Source organism: Oncorhynchus kisutch, linkage group LG2 (genome assembly GCF_002021735.2).
Source record: "Oncorhynchus kisutch isolate 150728-3 linkage group LG2, Okis_V2, whole genome shotgun sequence".
Classification (NCBI taxonomy): Eukaryota; Metazoa; Chordata; class Actinopteri; order Salmoniformes; family Salmonidae; genus Oncorhynchus; species Oncorhynchus kisutch.
Window position 1 is genome coordinate 41,521,094 of NC_034175.2, and position 19,649 is coordinate 41,540,742.

Genomic DNA, 19,649 nt, shown 5'->3' on the forward strand with positions numbered 1-19,649 from the left:
GGTGTTGAGTAGGAATGTTAATGGTGAAATGCAGCAAGGGAAATAAGAGGAGGTTAATGGACTGTGGCATGTTAGGGAAATTGCTTAATGAACACATGTTAGTGGCACTTATTAATACTGGTGGTTTCTGTTGGTTTTTAATGTCTGCTTTAAATCAGTTATCCATTGTGCTGATGTGACCAGTTTTGGTCTGGTTTTAGAGGAATGGCCAACAACATGTTGAATTATGTGGGATATTTGGCTGCGTCTGGAATTATGTCCCATATTACTCATGTTTATGCTCGAATTTTGACCAGGTCACATAGAGCTCTGGTCAAAAGTAGTGCACTTTATAGGGACTATGGTGCCATTTCGGACACACACAGTGTATACAACGAATTGTATACAGCAGGTATTCCCAAACTGGGGTACGCACAATGCCTTCAAGGGGTACGCCAAATAAAAATTGGATTCACGTAAAACAAAAAAATATACTTTTTGTTTTTCCTTCATATTTTCAAACAGTCCGTTTATATTTTCCAACGGGGCTATACATTTGGGGGAGGTTTTTCTCTCGCCTGAGTAGCAATGTTGCACTGTCAAAAATAAATGAAACAATCTAATGTTCAGCACAAAATAACAACACAATGTCAGATACAGGTAGCCCAGTCAAGTAATTAACATTCAATCACATTAACTGTTACGCTCTCGCGGGAATTCCACTAATGTTCCGTATGTAGCCAAACGTAGCTGCTGCTCATGTTGGTATCTGTACTGATGGCGCAAAAGCCATGACAGGGAGACATAGTGGAGAGGTAATGCAACATACAGAAGTGCGCTGGTTATCAAGGGGCAAAGTATTGACACGTTTTTTTTTTAAATTGAGAGACGAGCTTAAAGTTTTCTTTACTGACCATAATTTTCACTTGTCTGACCGCTTGCATGATGACGAGTTTCTCACATGACTGGCTTATCTGGGTGATGTGTGGGACAAAATTGAGGCTATGATTTACATGATTGTGTGCAAATTAACTGAAGCTTACGGACAATGTCAAATGTGATATAGCGAAGCACCTGAGGTAGTTGGGTGCGCAATTACGCTTTTACTTTCCCGAAACGGATGACACAAACAACTGGATTCGTTATCTTTTTCATGCCCTGCCTCCAGTCCACTTACCGATATCTGAACAAGAGAGCCTCGTCCGAAATTGCATGAAGCGGTTCTGTGAAAATGTTATTTTAATCAGAAGCCACGACAGAATTTCTGGATTGGGCTGCGCTCAGAGTATCCTAAGCCTTGCAACCACGTACCTATGTGAGAGTGGATTTTCGGCCCTCACTAGCATGAAAACAACTAAATACAGGCACAGACTGTGTGTGGAAAATGATTTAAGACTGAGACTCTCCAATACAACTCAACATTGCGTTATGTGCCCTTCTCATTAACCTGTGGTGAGTTATTCACAATTTTCGATGAACAAATAAGGTTTTATATGTAAGATGGTTAAATAAAGAGTAAAAATATTTCTTATTATTTGTGCCCTGGTCCTGTAAGAGCTCTGTCGCTTCCCACGAGCTGGGTTGTGACCAACTCACACTCGTTCTTATGTTTAATTAGTGTGTGTGTGTGGCAGGCTTACAATGATGGCAAAAACAACGTTTGAGAGTGCGCTGACCCTGGTGCTAGAGGGAGTACACAGCTGGAGGTTTAATGTTTGAAGGGGTACGGGACTATAAAAAGTTTGGGAACCGCTGGTGTAGAGGACATGAGGTCTCTACTTTCTAGTGCTATGTCTCTTTGTGGCTTGCCTGTTAGAACTCATTTGCCTTACCAGTATAGTTCTATGTGGGTATAGTGCCCCAGCCTCCAGCTCTTGAATGTAGAGTGTAACCTAAATCATGAAAGCTCTTTCTGGGATTTAATAACCCTGGGGCCCTCATAGGAAGCATCTCCTCGCCGCAGACCTCAGCTACGTCCAAATGGCACCCTATGTAGTGCACTACTTTCTGTAGCTGGTCAAAAGTAGCGCACTACATGGGGAATAGGGTGCCATTTGGGACATGACCCCAGATTACCTGCATGGCTCCAGCAGGCCAACGGCAGCTCTCCACGTGTGAGTGTCCATTACAGAGCTCCCAGAGCTGCTGCAAAGAGGAGCTGAAGATCAGCCTGGACTGAGAGGGAGGCTCTCCAAAGTCTCTCCATACAAAGGCTGTCTACAGGGGAAATGGTGTCAACCAGGCTATTTACTGCTATTTCCTCCACAAGCTAGATTCACTCTCATCCTCGGTGAGAGTGGATCTAGCCATGATATTAATCATATTTTTAGATAGTTAAATACCAAGGTACCAGCACCATTTTCTCCCTACAGGATAGGGGTAATTTCCTCTGGTTGTAATCTCAGCACTCACAAGTGATATTGGCTTAGCTCTTCATCACAACAGTGAGTGGTTTTACAGGGTTATTTTGAGCCTTTGTATACCTTGTATGCAATGAAATTCAATCATGTGATGGCCATGGCCATTTGGGAGAGGTTGTGGCCTTTTTTGGTGACCCTAGCCAGAGTAATCCGCTTTGGCAGGTCATTGTGGCCAGTGAGTTGCACATGTGTGACGCTGCCTGCACTTTGTTGACTTGGAGAGCTGTGAAATGCACCCTTTACGAACTGAGCAGGGCTGTTGAACGCTCCCTGGTCTGTACTGACTGTACAATCTGGGTAAAGCTTCCTGTATTACTGACTGAGGAGGGCTTTGAAACACTCCCTGACTGAGCAGGGCTGTTGACCGCTCCCTGTCCTGTGATGTAATGCTCCCTACTTACTCCCTGGTCTGTAGTGAAGAAGCGTCCAGAGTAGAGCCATCACAATCAGTCTGGGGGGGGAAGAGTCATTGGTGTCCCACTGTGGGATCAATACAGACATCCACAGGCCTGTAAAGAAAACATGCACAGTAATTTTCACACCTTTTTTAACAGCCTGTGGAGAAGGAACGAGGTGGCAATCCCGGGGCGATTTGTGTCTGAATGGAACAGACTACCTGAGACTTAAAGTCAGCACTTAGCTCAGTAGCCCGTCCGGCCCAACAATAGAGGTGACACCATGCTAAAGTGTTCTGTTGGGGCTCATTACATCCCATTACACCTCCAGTACTAGAGTACTTCTTCATACAGTGCATTCGGGAAGTTTTAAGAGACATTGACTTTAAAAAAAAGTATATATATTACATTACAGCCTTATTCTAAAATGGATTCAATTGTTTTTGTCCCTTATCAATCCACACACAATGCCATAATGACACAGCAAAAACAGGTTTTTAGAATTTTGTGCTTATCTATATAAATATATTTTTTAAAGCATATCCAATTTACGTACAGTACCCTTCAAAAGTTTGGACACCTACTCATTACAGGTTTTTTCTTTATTTAAAAAAAACTATTTTCTACATTGTAGAATAATAGTGAAGACATCAAAGTTATGAAATGACACACATGGCATCATGTAGTACCCAAAAAAGTGTTAAACAAATCAAAATATATTTGAGATTCTTCTAAGTAGCCTTTGCCTTTTGGCATTCACTCAACCAGCTTCATGAGGTAGTCACCTGGAATGCATTTCAATTAACAGGATCATTTGTGGAATTTTTTTCCTTCTTAATGCATTTGAAAGCTCTGGAGCAGGTTTTCATCACGGATCTCTCTGTACTTTGCTCCGTTCATCTTACCCTCGATACTGACTAATCTCCCAGTCCCTGCATCTGAAAAACGTCCCCACAGCATGATGCTGCCAACACCACGCTTCACCCTAGGGATTGTGCCAGGTTTCTTCCAGATGTGACACTTTGCATTCAGGCCAAAGAGTTCAATCTTGGTTTCATCAGACCAGAGAATCTTGCTTTTCATGGTCCTTTAGGTCCTTCATGGTCCTTTAGTCCTTTAGGTGCCTTTTGGCATACTCCAAGCGGGCTGTCACGTGCCTTTTTTTACTGAGGAGTGTCTTCCGTCTGGCCACTCTACCATAAAAGCCTGATTGGTGGAGAGCTGCAGAGATGGTTGTCCTTCTGGAAGGCTCTTGTATCTCCACAGAGGAACTCTCGAGTTCTGTCAGTCAGCATCGGTTAAAAACCTTTTTTCGCTTTGCCATTATGGGTTATTGTGTGTAGATCGATGAGGGAAAAATACAGGCATCAGGGGTAGTATGACTTGACCAGCGGCCAAACTTTCTGGTTGGGTTGAGACCTCCCACTGGGGGAATGGAAGCTCCGGAGTGAAATGTCCCTGAGGTACAGATCTAGGATCAGCTTCCCCTTCCCCAATACTGAAGTTAAAGGGATACTTCTGGATATCTACTTACCCAGTCAGATTAACTTGTAGAAGTCTATGGTATCTGATATAGACTTCCAGTCATTGCGCAAATGATAGTTAGCAATTGCGCTAGTCAGCAACTTCCTTCAAACTGCACGCGGAGACATTAAAATGGGATCCACTAGTTCATCTGACTCTGGGGAAGTAGTCAAAATCCCAATGTCTCCATTTGAAGGAGAAATCCACTCAACTATGTTTTGGTATGTTTTTCAATAGTCCAAATCAAATGTGTTTTATAAAGCCCTTCTTACATCAGCTGATATCTCAAAGTGCTGTACAGAAACCCAGCCTAAAACCCCAAACAGCAAGCAATGCCGGTGTAGAAGCACGGTGGTTAAGAAAAGCTCCCTAGAAAGGCCAGAGCCTAGGAAGAAACCTAGAGAGGAACCAGGCTATGAGGGGTGGCCAGTCCTCATCTGGCTGTGCCGAGTGGAGATCATAACCGAACATGGCCAAGATGTTCAAATGTTCATAGATGACCAGCAGGGTCAAATAATAATAATCACAGTGGTTGTCGAGGGTGCAACAAGTCAGCACCACTGTTGATATGGTCTCCAAAATGTTTTAAATGCCAGCAGTCACGTTGTCAAAATATTGGACTTTCAAGAAGCAAAGTGTCACCGGCCACATCATCATGATGATGCAAAATAATTTAGCAAATGCATGTTGCGTTATGTGTCCAGTGACACTTTGGTTCTTGGTGGACTAATTATAAAAATACAGAAATATTGTTTTTGAGTGTTTCCTTAACCATTTTTTGGGGGAAATGCAAAACTGGCCCAAGATCAGCGTCTATGGGCAACTTCACACTCTTCACACTCTTCACACACAACTTCACACTGGAATGGAAGGCGTAAACACTTCCCCTTTGTGGCTTACCAACGGACTGCACAACTTTTGACCAGAGCCTTATGGTCCACCCCTATGGGCCCTGGTCAAAAGAAGGGCACTATAAAGGAAATAGGGTGGCATTTGGGACGTACTGTTATGCCACTTCATCTGCCATGGCTCAGTGGAGCACACCTCTCCTAGCGTCCTCTTTTAATTGCCTGCGCCTCGTTGGTATGTAGATCGCCCTCCCCTAATTCCAGTGGTCTAAGGTACCTACAGTGGCAAGAACAAGTGTGAACCCTTTGGATTTACCTGGATTTCTGCATAAATTGGTGATCAAATTTGATCTGATCTTTATCTAAGTCACAACAGTAGACAAACATAGTGTGCTTAAATTAATAAAACACACACATTATTGTGTTTTCCTTGTCGATATTGAATACATAATTTAAACATTCACAGAGTAGGTTGGGAAAAGTATGTGAACCCCTAGGCAAATTACTTCTCCAAAAGCTAATTGGAGTCAGGAGTCCGCTATCCAGGAGTCCAATCAATGAGACGAGATTGGAGATGTTGGTTAGAGCTGCCTTGCCCTATAAAAAAACTCACAAATATGAGTTTGCTATTCACAAGAAGCATTGCCTGATGTGAACCATGCCTCAAACAAAATAAATCTCAGCAGACCTACGATTAAGAATTGTTGACTTGCATAAAGCTGGAAAGGGTTACAAAAGTATCTCTAAAAGCCTTGATGTTCATCAGTCCACAGTAAGATAAATTGTCTATAAATGGAGAGAGTCCAGCACTGTCGCTACTCTCCCTAGGAGTGGCCGTCCTTCAAAGATGACTGTAAGAGCACAGCGCAGAATGCTCAATGAGATTAAGAAGAATCCTAGTGTCAGCTAAAGACTGAAATCTAAAGACTGAAATCTCTGGAATATGCTAACATCTCTGTTGACGAGTCTACGATACATAATACACTAAACAAGAAAAAAACATTGCTGCACATCGGAGGTTTGCAAAAGTGCAACTGGATGTTCCACAGCGCTACTAGCAACATATTCTGTGGACAGATGAAACGACAGTTGAGTTGTTTGGAAGGAACACACAACACTGTGGAGAAGAGAAGGCACAGCTCACCAACATCAAAACCTCATTCAACTGTAAAGTATGGTGGAGGGAGTGTCTTGGTTTGGGGATGCTTTGTCTTCCTCAGGGCCTGGACAGCTTGCTATCATCGACGGAAAAATGAATTCCCAAGTCTATCAAGACATTTTGCAGGAGAATGTTAGGCTATCTGTCCGCCAATCAGAAGTTGGGTGATGCAACAGGACAACGACCCAAAACACAGAAGTAAATCAACAACAGAATGGCATGACCTCGAGAGCGGTTCAAACCAGACATCCCGAGAATATTGCTGAATTGAAACAGTTTTGCAAAGAGGAATGGTCCAAAATCCCTCCTGACCATTGTGCAGGTCTGATCCGCAACTACAGAAAACATTTGGTTGAGTTTATTGATGCCAAAGGAGGGTCAACCAGTTTATTAAATCCAAGGGTTCACATACTTTTTCCACCCTGCACTGTGAATGTTTACACTGTGTGTTCAATAAAGATATGAAAATGGATAATTGTTTGTTATTAGTTTAAGCATACTGTTGTTTGTCTATTGTTGTGACCTAGATGAAGATCAGATCAAATTTTATGACACATTTTTATACATAAATCAAGTTATTTCCAAAGGGTTCACATACTTTTTCTTGCCACTGTAAGTAAAAACACTTTAAAGTATTTTTTGGGGAGGGGTGTCTGTACTTTTCTTTACCATTCATATTTTTGACAACTTTTTTTTTTTTCACTACATTCCAAAAGACAATGTTATTTTTACTCCATACATTTTCCCTGCCACTCAAAAGTACTCAAATAGTCCAATTCACACACTGATCAAGAGAACATCCCTGGTCATTTCTACTGCCTTTGATCTGGCGGACTCACTAAGCACATGCTTCGTTTGTAAATTATGTCTGAGTGTTGGAATGTGCCCCTGGCTATCTGTAAATTAAAATATATATATGTGCCTACTGGTTTGCTTAATACAAGGAATTTGATACGTAAGTATATTTTAGCAATTACATTTTATTTTGATACTAGAGTAAAAGTATTTGGTTTAAAATATACTTAAGTAGTATTTTACTGGGTGACTTTTACTTGAGTCATTTTCTATTAAGGTATCTTTTACTTTTACTCAAGTATGACAATTGGGTACTTTTTCTACCACTGCCTAATTCCATAAAATCCAATCAGCGAAATGGCACCAGCAGCTGGGTCGTCCCATGCTTTCTATCGCAGTTTTAGTAATTTATTTTTAAATCATCGCTGTATGTCTGATAAATCTGTGTTTATTTAATGAAAATAACCAATATATTTTAAGTTTATTTCTTGAGCCTTCTTTGGCCAGTGCTCAGCCCCGATTGGTTGATTAGGATGGTCTAGAGCCCACAGCCTTACCCAGATGAACAGTCATTGGTTTATTATAATAGGATTAATTGTGACGTCATGATGTGGGAAAAAGTTCCATCCCACGTGAACAGGCTGAAATTCCAGATTTTTTCCCAAACAGCTCTTACACAAAAAGGGCATTGTCATTTTCACAATTTCAGAGTGTCATTTCGACCTCCTAGTGTGGAAATATTGTCCCTTTTTGTTATAATCAATGAAGTCCCCTTTAATATAGACCTAATGGAGAATTCAATAAATCTCATTTTTAATATGAATAAAGACTTGTTAAAGTGCCAGAATTCATCATTTCGACATGTCCCTCCATGTACCCTATGTGACTTCCAGAAAGATTTTAACCCACTTAACCCCCCCAGTTTTCACCATCATTGTAAAGCCCTGTTTATTTTTGTTGCTTGAACAGAGTCATTTCTTAAGATTGATATTTATTTCCTGTGATTTAGTGAACATATTTTTAGGGTAAAAAAAACCTGTCCCTCATTTTAAGGTCGGCCCTTTTACGTGAACTGAACTCTCATTTTAAGGTCGGCCCTTTTACGTGAACTGAACTCTCATTTTAATGAGGTGAAACTATTCGTTAAAACAAAAAAATGTATCTAAAGAAACATTGAACATGGAATAGTCAAATCATCATGTAAAAGCAGGTGAGCTGGTTCTAATCTTTTTGGGCCATTTTCTGGTGTTTTGTGGTGGAATACAGAGCGGATCAAGTACAACTTGTCAACCCTGTTACCCATAGAAAGGCTAGAAATGTTTTGGCATTCAATTACCCCTTCCTGTTGCACACCACAAGCTTCCATTTCCCCCGTCACAATGGGATTTATGGCTGATTTAAGATGACATCGTCAACCCTGTTACTCTATTTGGCACTTAATAGAATCTTACAATAGTACTTTTTCTATTCAACCTCTTGACGAGAAAGAACGTGATCTTTATGACCATGTTAAAATGAGGTGAAATCAAGTGTTTTTTTTCTCACCAAGTTGCACATCTCAAAAGGCACTGAATTGGTGGAATGACCCAGGTGCATGGCAATAATGACCCGCTAGAAATTTCCTTGGAAAGCATGTGGGTGGGAACCCTGCTTTTAGGTCCAGCGCTCACAGAAGTCTTCTAGATGACTAGATTTATTAGAAATGACCTGAGAATTGCTCTGTTTTAAATGTCATTTTCTAAGTGAAGCTGACCGGTCCAGGTGGCTGTTAGTTAAAGCTTTTACATGTTTGGACTTGGTGCGCTTTAGTTTAGTGCTGCTCTCTGCTTTGAGATAATCATGTTGAAGTGGCTGAGGTATACTATAGCGGAGAAACTTGGGGCCTAGTTGTATGGCCTCTTACAGGCGGAGGGTGTGTCCCAAATGGCACCCTACTCCCTACATAGTGCAGAACGTTTGTCCAGAGTCAAATAGGATCGACTGGATGTACTTTGCGCCCTGGCCAAATGTAGTGCACTACATAGAGGGTAAGGTGCCCACTTGGGACACTACAGCAGAGTGGCTCTCTGGTGGGCTTCAGTAGAAGTGGCCTCATCCGTTAAGCTCGGACCCTCTCCTGCCTCAGCACTTTCCCAGGCCCATCATTGGGATGGGGCATCAGTTTGAGCTATCTGCCTGCCCACTTCTCCACTGATGCAGGACCAGCCACCACTGACCCCACCATCCATCACACTCTCCACCTATGGGTCCACTTGGCTCTGCAGTACCAGCATGCTCAGCTTGTGTCCAAAATGGCTCCCTACTTAGTGCACTGCTTTTGACCAGGGAATAGTAGTGCACTGTATAGGGAATTGGGTGGCATTTGGGGCGTAGCCTCGGTATTTGTCTGAGGGCCGTAATTAGTTTTAACATGGACTCGCTGTCAGGCCACCAAGCTTTATACCTCCTTATTCTTGGGAGACAACTGCCCCTTTATTGCTGAGGAAATATCCACCCGCATCCATGTCATTGTTGCGTATGCTCAGCACGCAGTAGTAACTCAGAACAGGCAGATCCGTGTATGTGTGCATCCATCCGTATGTGCGCGCGTCCGCGTGTGTGTGTGTACACGTGTCCTGATTGGCTGTTTCAGTCTGTTTTTATTATCGGTGGGGCAATGGCATTTTTGCTCAGATATCAATAGTTTTTTTTCTATTTACTTTAGTAGCAGAGCTAGCAGCTTGTCTTCAGATTCAGAGCCTCAGATCCCATCAGGATGGATGGCCAAGCCTGACCTTTTTCCGTTTATTCTTAAAGTGTGTTTCTCAAAGACCGGCGAGGATGAAAAATAACCAACACGACCTCAGGGAAAAGGATGATCCTCCTCGTTGTCAGTAAAGATCACCTAGAGAGGAGAAACAGCCATTTTGAATCGTTTTTAAATGTTTGGTTGTAGCCATGTTATTTGTATGTTGGCATATGCTGCACTGGCCATAACAACCTCTGTTTCTATTTGGTCTGGTCTATGAATTCTCTGGTTGCATCTGAACTGACAATGTTCTTTCAATTTCATGTTTATTGTGATTTGTTGGTGTGCATCCCAAATGGCACCTTATATAGTGCACTACTTTGGGCCAGAGGCCTATTTCAGGCACACCTTTATCTCAAGCACAAGTAAAATATGCCCATTTGTAAGCATTCGTAGGATGTCTGCTGGATATCTTCTATATGAATTTAAACAAGTGTCCTGTTGAGAACATTCACTTTCTGTCTCTTATTTGTCCATGTATCTAAGACCTTCTCTCTCTTTTTGTCTTTCAGCTCGTCTGAGAAGTCCCTCCCCTGGAGATCTGCAGGTACGGTCTGATCATCCTTCCCTACACCATGTTTGACACATTCCCTATTCCCTTTATAGTGCACACATTTTGACCAGGACCTAAAGGCCTCTGGTCAAAAGTAGTGCACTATATAGTGAAACGGGTGCCATTTGTGACACAAAGTCCATGTCACCATACACTGATTGATATTCTTGTGAATCATTGAATACCATACCATGCCATGGATGCAGTGCATTCAGAAAGTATTCAGACCCCTTCACTTTTTCCAAATGTTGTTATGTTACAGCCTTATTCTAAAATTGATCAAATAGTTTTTCTCATCAATCTACACTCAATACCCCATAATGACAAAGCAAAAACAATTTTTTTGACAATTTTGCCAATTTATAATTAAAGGAAAACTGAAATCACATTTATGTAAGTATTCAGACCCTTTACTTAGTACTTTGTAGAAGCACCTTTGACAGCGATACAGCCTCGAGTCTCCTTGGGGTATGACACTACAAGCTTGGCACACCTGTATTTGAGAAGTTTCTCCCATTCTCCTCAAGCTAAGGTTGGATGGGGAGCGTCGCTGCAAAGCTATTTTCAGGTCTCTCCAGAGATGTTCGATCGGATTCAAGTCCGGGCTCTGGCTGGGCCACTCAAGGACATTCAGAGACTTGTCCCATCGGGTTCTTGGTCACCTCCCAGGCCAAGGCCCTTCTCCCCCGATTACTCAGTTTGACCGGGCGGCCAACTCTAGGAAGAGTCTAGTGGTTCCAAACTTCTTCCATTTAAGAATGATGGAAACCACTGTGTTCTTGGGGACCTTTAATGCTGGGCTTGGGCTTTTCAGGTGCGACAGTGTCTAGGGTTTACCGAGTATAATGCGACAAACAAAGAAATATCCAGTCAGCGGCAGTCCTGTGGGTGAAAACAGTTTGTTGATGAGAGGTCAAAGGAGAATGGCAAGAATTGTGCAAGCTAACAGGTGGGCCACTAACAGACAAATAGCCGCACAGTACAACAGTGGTGTGCAGAATGGCATCTCGGGACGCACAACTCGAAGATCCTTGTCACGAATGGGCTATTGCAGCCTCCGGGTTCCATTCGTACAAGCTGAAAACAAGAAAAAGCGTCTCCAGTGGGCTCTCGATCACCAGCACTGGACAAATGAGGAGTGGAAAAACATTGCGTGGAACATGACTGCGAGTTCAGTTTATTTGAGTGGCCAGCGAAGTCCTCAGACCTCAACCCGACACAGCACCTTTTGAGATGATATAGAACGGTCTGTTGAGTGTACCGCCGTCCGATCTGTAGCAACTGCGTGATGCCCTCGCGTCAGCATGGACCAACATCCCTGTGGAACGTTCCTTACACCTTGTAGAATACGCCAAAAAATTCCGGCTGTTCTGGAGACAAACGGGTTCCCGGTACTAGATGTGCTCCTTCAATGAATGACAGAATATCTCATGTTTGGTTAAATAGAGTTGATGATTATACAGATGGCAGATCAGCTCATGAATAACGGAGAGATGAAGAGCGGTAATGGGTATGTTAAATAAATATTAATATCTACTCATACGTTATACCTATATTGACAGCAATATGAGACAGCGCGGGGAAATGTTATAGCTGTTCTTTGACATGCATAGGCGAGTGGAGTCCTTCGATAATGTATTGGATTACAGAATAAAGTTAGGAATTTTCATGCGAGACTGTTAGGATTTTGGGTTCCAGTGGGATTCGGACTGGTTAGGGAAATAGCCTAGGCTTTAGGACAGGAGAAGATGTATTTTTCTCTCATGCCTCTCTGAATTGTTATCAGACTTCATGTCTGTGACCGATGCCTATCACATTTGTCACTGTCTGACGATTCACAATAACGGCTCAAAGAGGCACATGTTATTGTATAGGATATACAGTGGGGGTTTCCTGTTGGGTTTAACTGCATCTGGGTCACGTGTAAATGTTGTAATTTACGGGGGTCTTGTCATTTCATTATTTCGGGAAACGTAAAGAATTTCCTGTTCCCTGGACAGTCCCAGGATCCCAGTTACCCATGTTAATCCCTACTACTGACTGCCTTGATTAGTTTCTTCTGGCACATTTCAGATTCAATATTTCTCTTTAGCTACTCCCACTCTCTGACAGTAACACTTTCCCTCCACTCCAACTCTGTTTATTTAACACGGACCCTTGTAGGACCACAGTGACTTTGCTGCTGCTCAAATTGATAATGAAGTCCATTTTACTAATGTATTTCAAAGCTTATTAATTGTATAATGCAGCCGTCATTAATATTGTATTGTGGTTCTTGTCAGACTGACCCTACGGGGTTATGATTGTACATGTGCACTGTTACATTGCTTGTCTCGGTGGTGTTTGGAATTTTCCACTCGCTCCAGTCGGTTTATTGCTGACAAGCATGACTAGCAGACGGACACAGTAAGAACAAGGACATGAGTTCCAAATGTCACCCTATTCCATAAAGTGCACTACTTTTGACCAGGGCAAATAGGCGGCCATAGAGCCTACTTTTTAAAATAAATATTGATTTCCTCATTGTAGATGAGAAATCATCGTTAGCCACAGTAATGTATTTATTCTAATCCAAATATGAAACAGAAATGATAGCTGGTGTAGATATGAAGTGAGAGGCTGCCTGTCTGTGGAAGAGGAGAGGTTATTGATGTTCCTCTCCAGTTATAATCAGCTGTCTAGCCATAATGGTCAGAGTTCATATACAGGTAATTACTTTGTCACCTGTGGCACTCCTCAACCACTTATTACGTTAACAGAGCCTGCGTCCCAATTGGCACCCTATTCCCTATATAGTGCGCTACTGTTGGCCAGAGCCCTATGGGGGCTCTATCGGGGCTCTATTGTCAAAAAGTTGTGCATTATAGGGAATAGGTTGCCTGTGACTGTGCTGTCCACATTCACAAGGTTAAAGAAAGGCTCTCTCTCCACAGTAAAACTTCCTCTCGAAATCCACAGGCTGGCGACGGGCGGACCTGCCGGGGGCCCGGGAGGGCAATAAGCATCCCAGCCAGCAGCCCAGCCAGACATAGTCATTACCCTTTACAGCAGCACACTGCAGCTAATTTCACTCCAATCACACTCTCTCACCCACAACACTCTACGGCTGCATTCCCAAATTGCACCTTATTCTTTAACCAGAGCCCTGGTTAAAAGTAGTGTACTAAATAGGGAATAGGGTGGCCTTTGTGACGCACCTACACTTTAATCCCACCGTTCTGGAGGAGGGATGTAACACTCTCTTTCATTGTGTACCGTCTCATTTCTCAAACGGGGTCAAGTCTCTGTAGCGATGCCCTGAGGGCAGAAATGTCACATTAAGCTCCAGTCACTGTCTACCTGAAAAGTTACTCCTAATATGCTATGAGGAGCAGGAGGGATGAGTGAAGCTTTGTTGTAGTTGTTTATGGGGGAAAAAAGGTTTCTGTTTGTTCAGAAGTGACACCCCATTCAGATAATTTTCCATTGTTATGTAAATACTGCTTTTAACGATTTAGTTTATCCTGCGCATACATTTTTCATGAATTATTTACCCCCCCCCCGTCCCCCGTCCCCGTCACGATGGAAATCAGTCACACGGCAAACGTGGCCTTTTGAAAGATTTAAGTGTCCGCCGCGCCGCACACAGTGGGCTAGCGCAAATCAAGTCAACCATAATAATTGCAGCAGCAGAATTGATTGAGGTGCCGTAGCTGCAGTCAACTCATGCAACTAGAGGCGGCGTTGAGCTGCGGAGACGGCGGGCTCCTGGCAAGGAAATAGGTTACTGAGACACTTACAAGCCAGAAAGGAACAGCAGAGTGGCTCCTCCATGGAATTCGGCCTCCCCCCTCATCCATATGCCAGCCAACAATGCCCCTCCCTCCGGTTCTGACTGGCTAGCTATTGGGTTCTGACATCCCATTGTTGCAGCTATTGCAGTGGAGCTCATTCACGCAGGTCACACTTAACTCGATTTTGATTGTGGAGCAACATTGTGCAGCAGCTTATGAGAGACTTTACTGTGGTAGTTCTCATGGGCTGTGACCTAAATGGCACCCTATTCACCATACAGGGCACTACTTTTGTCCAGAGCCATGGCTCTAATATAGCGACTAGGTTGAATGTAAGTTTGGAAACGAGGGGATTTTCATCAGTGTCCCGGCACAGCAAAATAGGAGAGTCACAAATGTCTCTCCTATGAGTCAGTATGATAATTAACTTCATTTACACGAGTGTGGAATTTGTTATTGCATCGACGCGAAATCCTTTAACTTCTACGTCTCCTATCTCCTCCATATACACCGAGTGTACAAAACATTAAGAACACCTTCCTACTATTGAGTAGTACAAAAGTGTTCCACTGGGGGTCAAGCTGGCTGGATGTCCTTTGGGTGGTGGGCCATTCTTGATACACACAGGAAACTGTTGAGCGCTAAAAACCCAGCGGCATTTGCAGTTCTTGACACAAACTGGTGCGCCTGGCACCCACTACCATACCCTGTTCGAAGGCACGTCTTGCTGATTCAGCCTCTGAATGGCCCACATGCACAATCCATGCCTCAATTGTCTCGAAGCTTAAAAATCATTCTCTAACCTGTCTCCTCCCCTTCATCTACACTGATTTGAAGTGGATTTAACAGGTGACATCAACAAGGGATTCACCTGGATAGTCTGTGTCATGGAAAGAGCAGGTGTTCGTAATGTTTTGTGTACTTAGTGTATTTTTCCCATTTATCAGACACTTTTATCGAAAGTGTCTAACAGTAGTGTGTACATACTGCATACATTTTGTATGGGTGATCCCAGCGGGATTTGAACCCACGATCCTGATGTTGCAAACACCATGATATACCAAATAAGCGACACAGGTAACACTGACTTTGTCCTCCCATTCTTTCCCAGATGCCTCGACCTCGCGGGACACCAAGTCTCGAGTGACAGACACCTCTCAGTCGCCCACCTACCGCCTCCGAACGGAGCAGGAGCAGGTGGCCCTGTACTCCCCAGAGCAGACCTCGCTCCATGAAAGTGAGGGTCTGTTACTAATGCAAACCCCTCTTCTACACTCTCTCGCTCTCCTCTCTCTCCCTCGCCCGTCAAGGCTTTGCCACTCCCCCTCTCTTAGCCCCACCAGAGTCGGAGCCCTTTAATGATGCTTTGAAGTGTTCTGCTTGGCCTCAGAAGCACATGTGATGTGTATAGTTTTAATGAGCCAGTGTATGGCTCCAGTATGGAGGGTAGGGAGGTGGAAACGGACACTCTGTGAGGTCATTAGTACTGTGTGGACTAGCTAAATGTCATGTAGTGCTTTAAGGACACTCACTCTGTGTCTCTCTCTCTCTCCTTCTGCTCGCTCTCTCTCCCTCTCTCCTTTCCTTTCTCCTTCTACTCGCTCTCTCTCCCTCTCTCCTTTCCTTTCTCCTTCTGCTCGCTCTCTCTCCCTCTCTCCTTTCCTTTCTCCTTCTGCTCGCTCTCTCTCCCTCTCTCCTTTCCTTTCTCCTTCTGCTCGCTCTCCCTCTCTCCTTTCCTTTCTCCTTCTGCTCGCTCTCCCTCTCTCCTTTCCTTTCTCCTTCTGCTCTCTCGCCCTCTCTCCTTTCCTTTCTCCTTCTGCTCTCTCGCCCTCTCTCCTTTCCTTTCTCCTTCTGCTCTCTCACCCTCTCTCCTTTCCTTTCTCCTTCTGCTCTCTCGCCCTCTCTCCTTTCCTTTCTCCTTCTGCTCTCTCGCCCTCTCTCCTTTCCTTTCTCCTTCTGCTCTCTCGCCCTCTCTCCTTTCCTTTCTCCTTCTGCTCTCTCGCCCTCTCTCCTTTCCTTTCTCCTTCTGCTCTCTCGCCCTCTCTCCTTTCCTTTCTCCTTCTGCTCTCTCGCCCTCTCTCCTTTCCTTTCTCCTTCTGCTCTCTCGCCCTCTCTCCTTTCCTTTCTCCTTCTGCTCTCTCGCCCTCTCTCCTTTCCTTTCTCCTTCTGCTCTCTCGCCCTCTCTCCTTTCCTTTCTCCTTCTGCTCTCTCGCCCTCTCTCCTTTCCTTTCTCCTTCTGCTCTCTCGCCCTCTCTCCTTTCCTTTTATCCTTCTGCTCTCTCGCCCTCTCTCCTTTCCTTTCTCCTTCTGCTCTCTCGCCCTCTCTCCTTTCCTTTCTCCTTCTGCTCTCTCGCCCTCTCTCCTTTCCTTTCTCCTTCTGCTCTCTCGCCCTCTCTCCTTTTCTTTCTCCTTCTGTCTCTCAGGGTCTACAGGGAACTCTCGCAGCTCCACCCAGATGAACTCGTACTCGGACAGTGGCTACCAGGATGCCAGCAACTACTACAGCAGCCAGAACCAGAATAGTCTGGCTAAGACTGACCTGAGGATGCCGCGCTCTTACCCGGGCACAGGCGGCACCTCTACCCTCCTGAGAAATGCCAGGGCCGAGGGCCAGGCCCAGGTCCAGGTAAGCTCACGGAGCTAGAGGGCACACTGTCTGCAGCAGTCACGGGCCATAGAGTTGGATAGAGGGCACGCTGTCTGCAGCAGTCACGGCCATAGAGTTGGATAGAGGGCACACTGTCTGCAGCAGTCACGGGCCATAGAGTTGGATAGAGGGCACACTGTCTGCAGCAGTCACGGCCATTGAGTAGGATAGACGTTTGCACTTGGCCACACTCGTCTATCTATGCGGTCAGAAGTAGCCATGGCAAAGATAGATGAGCTCTCTAATGCATCTCTATGGTCATGATTAATATATTGACTGCCACAGAGCACACAGATACTACTGCTGGCTGAGAGATGGGAAGGAAGTTAGAGAAAAGCGAAAAATATATCCTTTAATAGTCCCATAAGATACTAGACACTTTCTGTGAGGATGTAAAATACCACAGAAAAAAATATTTTACGCCTCTATTAAATGTGATGCTGAAATGTGTGGTAGTTGCTCAGTAGTTTTGTCCTCGTCTGTCCTGACAGGCCCCTGTGTTAACCACTGCAGCGCCGGGTCGAGCCATGAGGAGGGTGAGCTCTGTGCCCTCCCGGACCCAGTCCCCGGCCTATGGCAACAATGTGTCCCCCTCACGGGGCTCCCTGAGGGCCACCATGGGGAGTAACTACTGCTCGCCCATTGTCACAGAGCCCAAGCCCCTCTCCAGTATCTTCTCCACCACCCTGCCCTCAGCCCAGCGCGCCGGCTCCCCTTACAACACCCAGAAGAGTTCCCCCGCCGCCCTCCGCCGCATGGGCAGCGCCAACTCCCGCTCGGGCAGTGCCATCCGCACCACTTCACCATACCAGGCCCTGGGGTCAGCCTCGGTGCGAATGGGCTCCCCCCTAACGATGGTGGACGGCCCCTTACCCCTCACCCAGCAGCCAGGGGGGTCGGCGGCGTCTCCAGGGCGCTCCAGCATGATGGCCCAGCCCCAGCACTATGGCTCCACCTTGCCTCGCTCGTTGATCCACCACGATGCAGACCCCTACGGAGCTCAGAGCTACGACGTCTACGAGAGGATGATCCCACGGCCTGACAGCCTCACAGGTCAGCTCTTCTGTCTTCTCCTCCCTGCTACCCCCCCCCCCCCCACACACACACACACACCCCACTCCAGAAAGCTATCTAGAGTGGGTGTGCTCACTCTATCCAGGACTCTACTCTCTCCATTAGATAACACGTGCATACCTTCACAGGGCAGGAGATAATGTCTGCTTCTCAAATGGCGCCCTGTTTCCTACAAGGTGCATTATTTCTGACCAGAGCTCTGCGAGACTACTGCCGCCTCTGCCTCCTTCACTCAGTGGTTAGTTGTTGAGCATATGCTACACTTGGCGATAGCCAGTCTGTCACAGGAGCACAGGTCAACAATTTATGCCTGATAATAAGTAGATTAAGGTCGTCTCCCCGTAATCGGAGACAGGCTCCAGTCTGTGGCTCTGCTGTCAAGCTTTTCCGTTGGCATGCTGCGGCACAAAGTGAGTCACTGCGCCCAACCTCGAGAGCCCTAATTTTGACCAGATCACTGTTGACCTTGGTCAGGCGCTGGTCACAAGTAGTGCACTATATAGGGAATAAGATGCCATTTTGGGACAAAAAGCCTGTGTCTGTCTGTGGCATGGACCAGGGCCAGCCCCTGCCTCATGTAGACTCGCGTCCTTAACCACAGGCCACCGTTTGAAGGGAAACGCCAGAGGGTTTGGCAGAAGATCGATCCGTATGATCGTGGATGGGTATGTATGTTTTCTAGCGACTCACACAGTTGGATGTATTGCCAGTGTACTTGAATGCATGCAAATAGAGTTTCTCTCAGTGGATATAGGCCTATAGATTAAGACGGGAGTTTCTTAAGCAAATAGTGGAGCAGAAGAAGAATTTACAAAGACTTTGATGTTTGTGTAGGTTATCTGATTTTATCCCAAGTACATAGATGATTTCCAGTGTTTTAAATTTTATATTTCCACGCTGAGGTTGGAATAATACTGTGGAATTGTGTAAATGATGATAATGCCTTTTTAGTATAAGAGCAGTTTGAAAAGACTGCCTGAAATTTCAGCGTGTTTTGGTGGGAAAGTTTTTGCCTGCTTGGTGTCATCACCCGGCGGTAAATGAGTTAGTTAGTTGAAAACCTTTATGCCAATAACAGCTAGTTTTCAGTTTTCCCCTCCCCACTCAGACCTATTCCATTCAGTCCCAGAAAAAAATCTTGCTTGAGCAATTGCTCTTTGCTAAGAAGCTATTTTTGTTTCTTTGGGACCATTTTAATTGAAGACAATTACAAAAAGGTACTTAATTGTTACAAGAAATGATTTGATATTGAGATTGGATTTTGTTTCCCCTGTCAACTTCATTAAATTTGCAATGAGTCGTTAAGCAACGGGTGCAAACATGCCTGCCTGCCTGCCTTCCCCCTGAGATACAGAGAACATCAGTGTGCTCTGGTTGACAGCTCCACTAAGTAATTCATATGTTGTGTGTTGATTGATAGATCTGTTGTCGTTTCTCTTTGCGGTTGTCAGCCATAGGAGTCTGACTTGACATTTCAATGCCGGTAAATATGAGCTGCTTGACAGGGAGTCTGAAGAAAGAATGGTAGAATAATGGTAGGCTTTTCTTCTTCCACTGCGTCAGAAGTGAGCATTTGCCACTGGTTTTGTCGTTCCCGTCTGAGATGTGAGTGTTGGGTAGGGCGTGTTATCTCTACTTTTCGGTGGCGTTTTTGTTCCTCTTCGGATGGAAGAACACTGTGGTGCGTACAGTTT

At 44.8% G+C, this 19,649-nt stretch overlaps 1 protein-coding gene across 16 annotated transcripts in view; it reads left to right on the plus strand.

Annotated features, from left to right (window-relative positions):
* LOC109866033 (plakophilin-4-like) overlaps positions 1–19,649 on the plus strand; it is a 128,062-nt gene that overhangs the window by 57,127 nt on the left and 51,286 nt on the right. For 9 of the 16 annotated variants that reach the window (XM_020454577.2, XM_020454625.2, XM_031794425.1 and 6 more), the window contains 4 exons: positions 10,421–10,455; positions 15,346–15,477; positions 16,658–16,860; positions 17,373–17,934. In XM_020454577.2, coding sequence (XP_020310166.1) covers positions 10,421–10,455; positions 15,346–15,477; positions 16,658–16,860; positions 17,373–17,934 — 932 coding nt within the window. Of the gene's footprint in view, positions 1–746; positions 795–10,420; positions 10,456–15,345; positions 15,478–16,657; positions 16,861–17,372; positions 17,935–19,649 lie in introns of those variants that run through there. The other 7 variants (XM_020454610.2, XM_031794407.1, XM_031794419.1 and 4 more) reach the window with 2 other exon arrangements.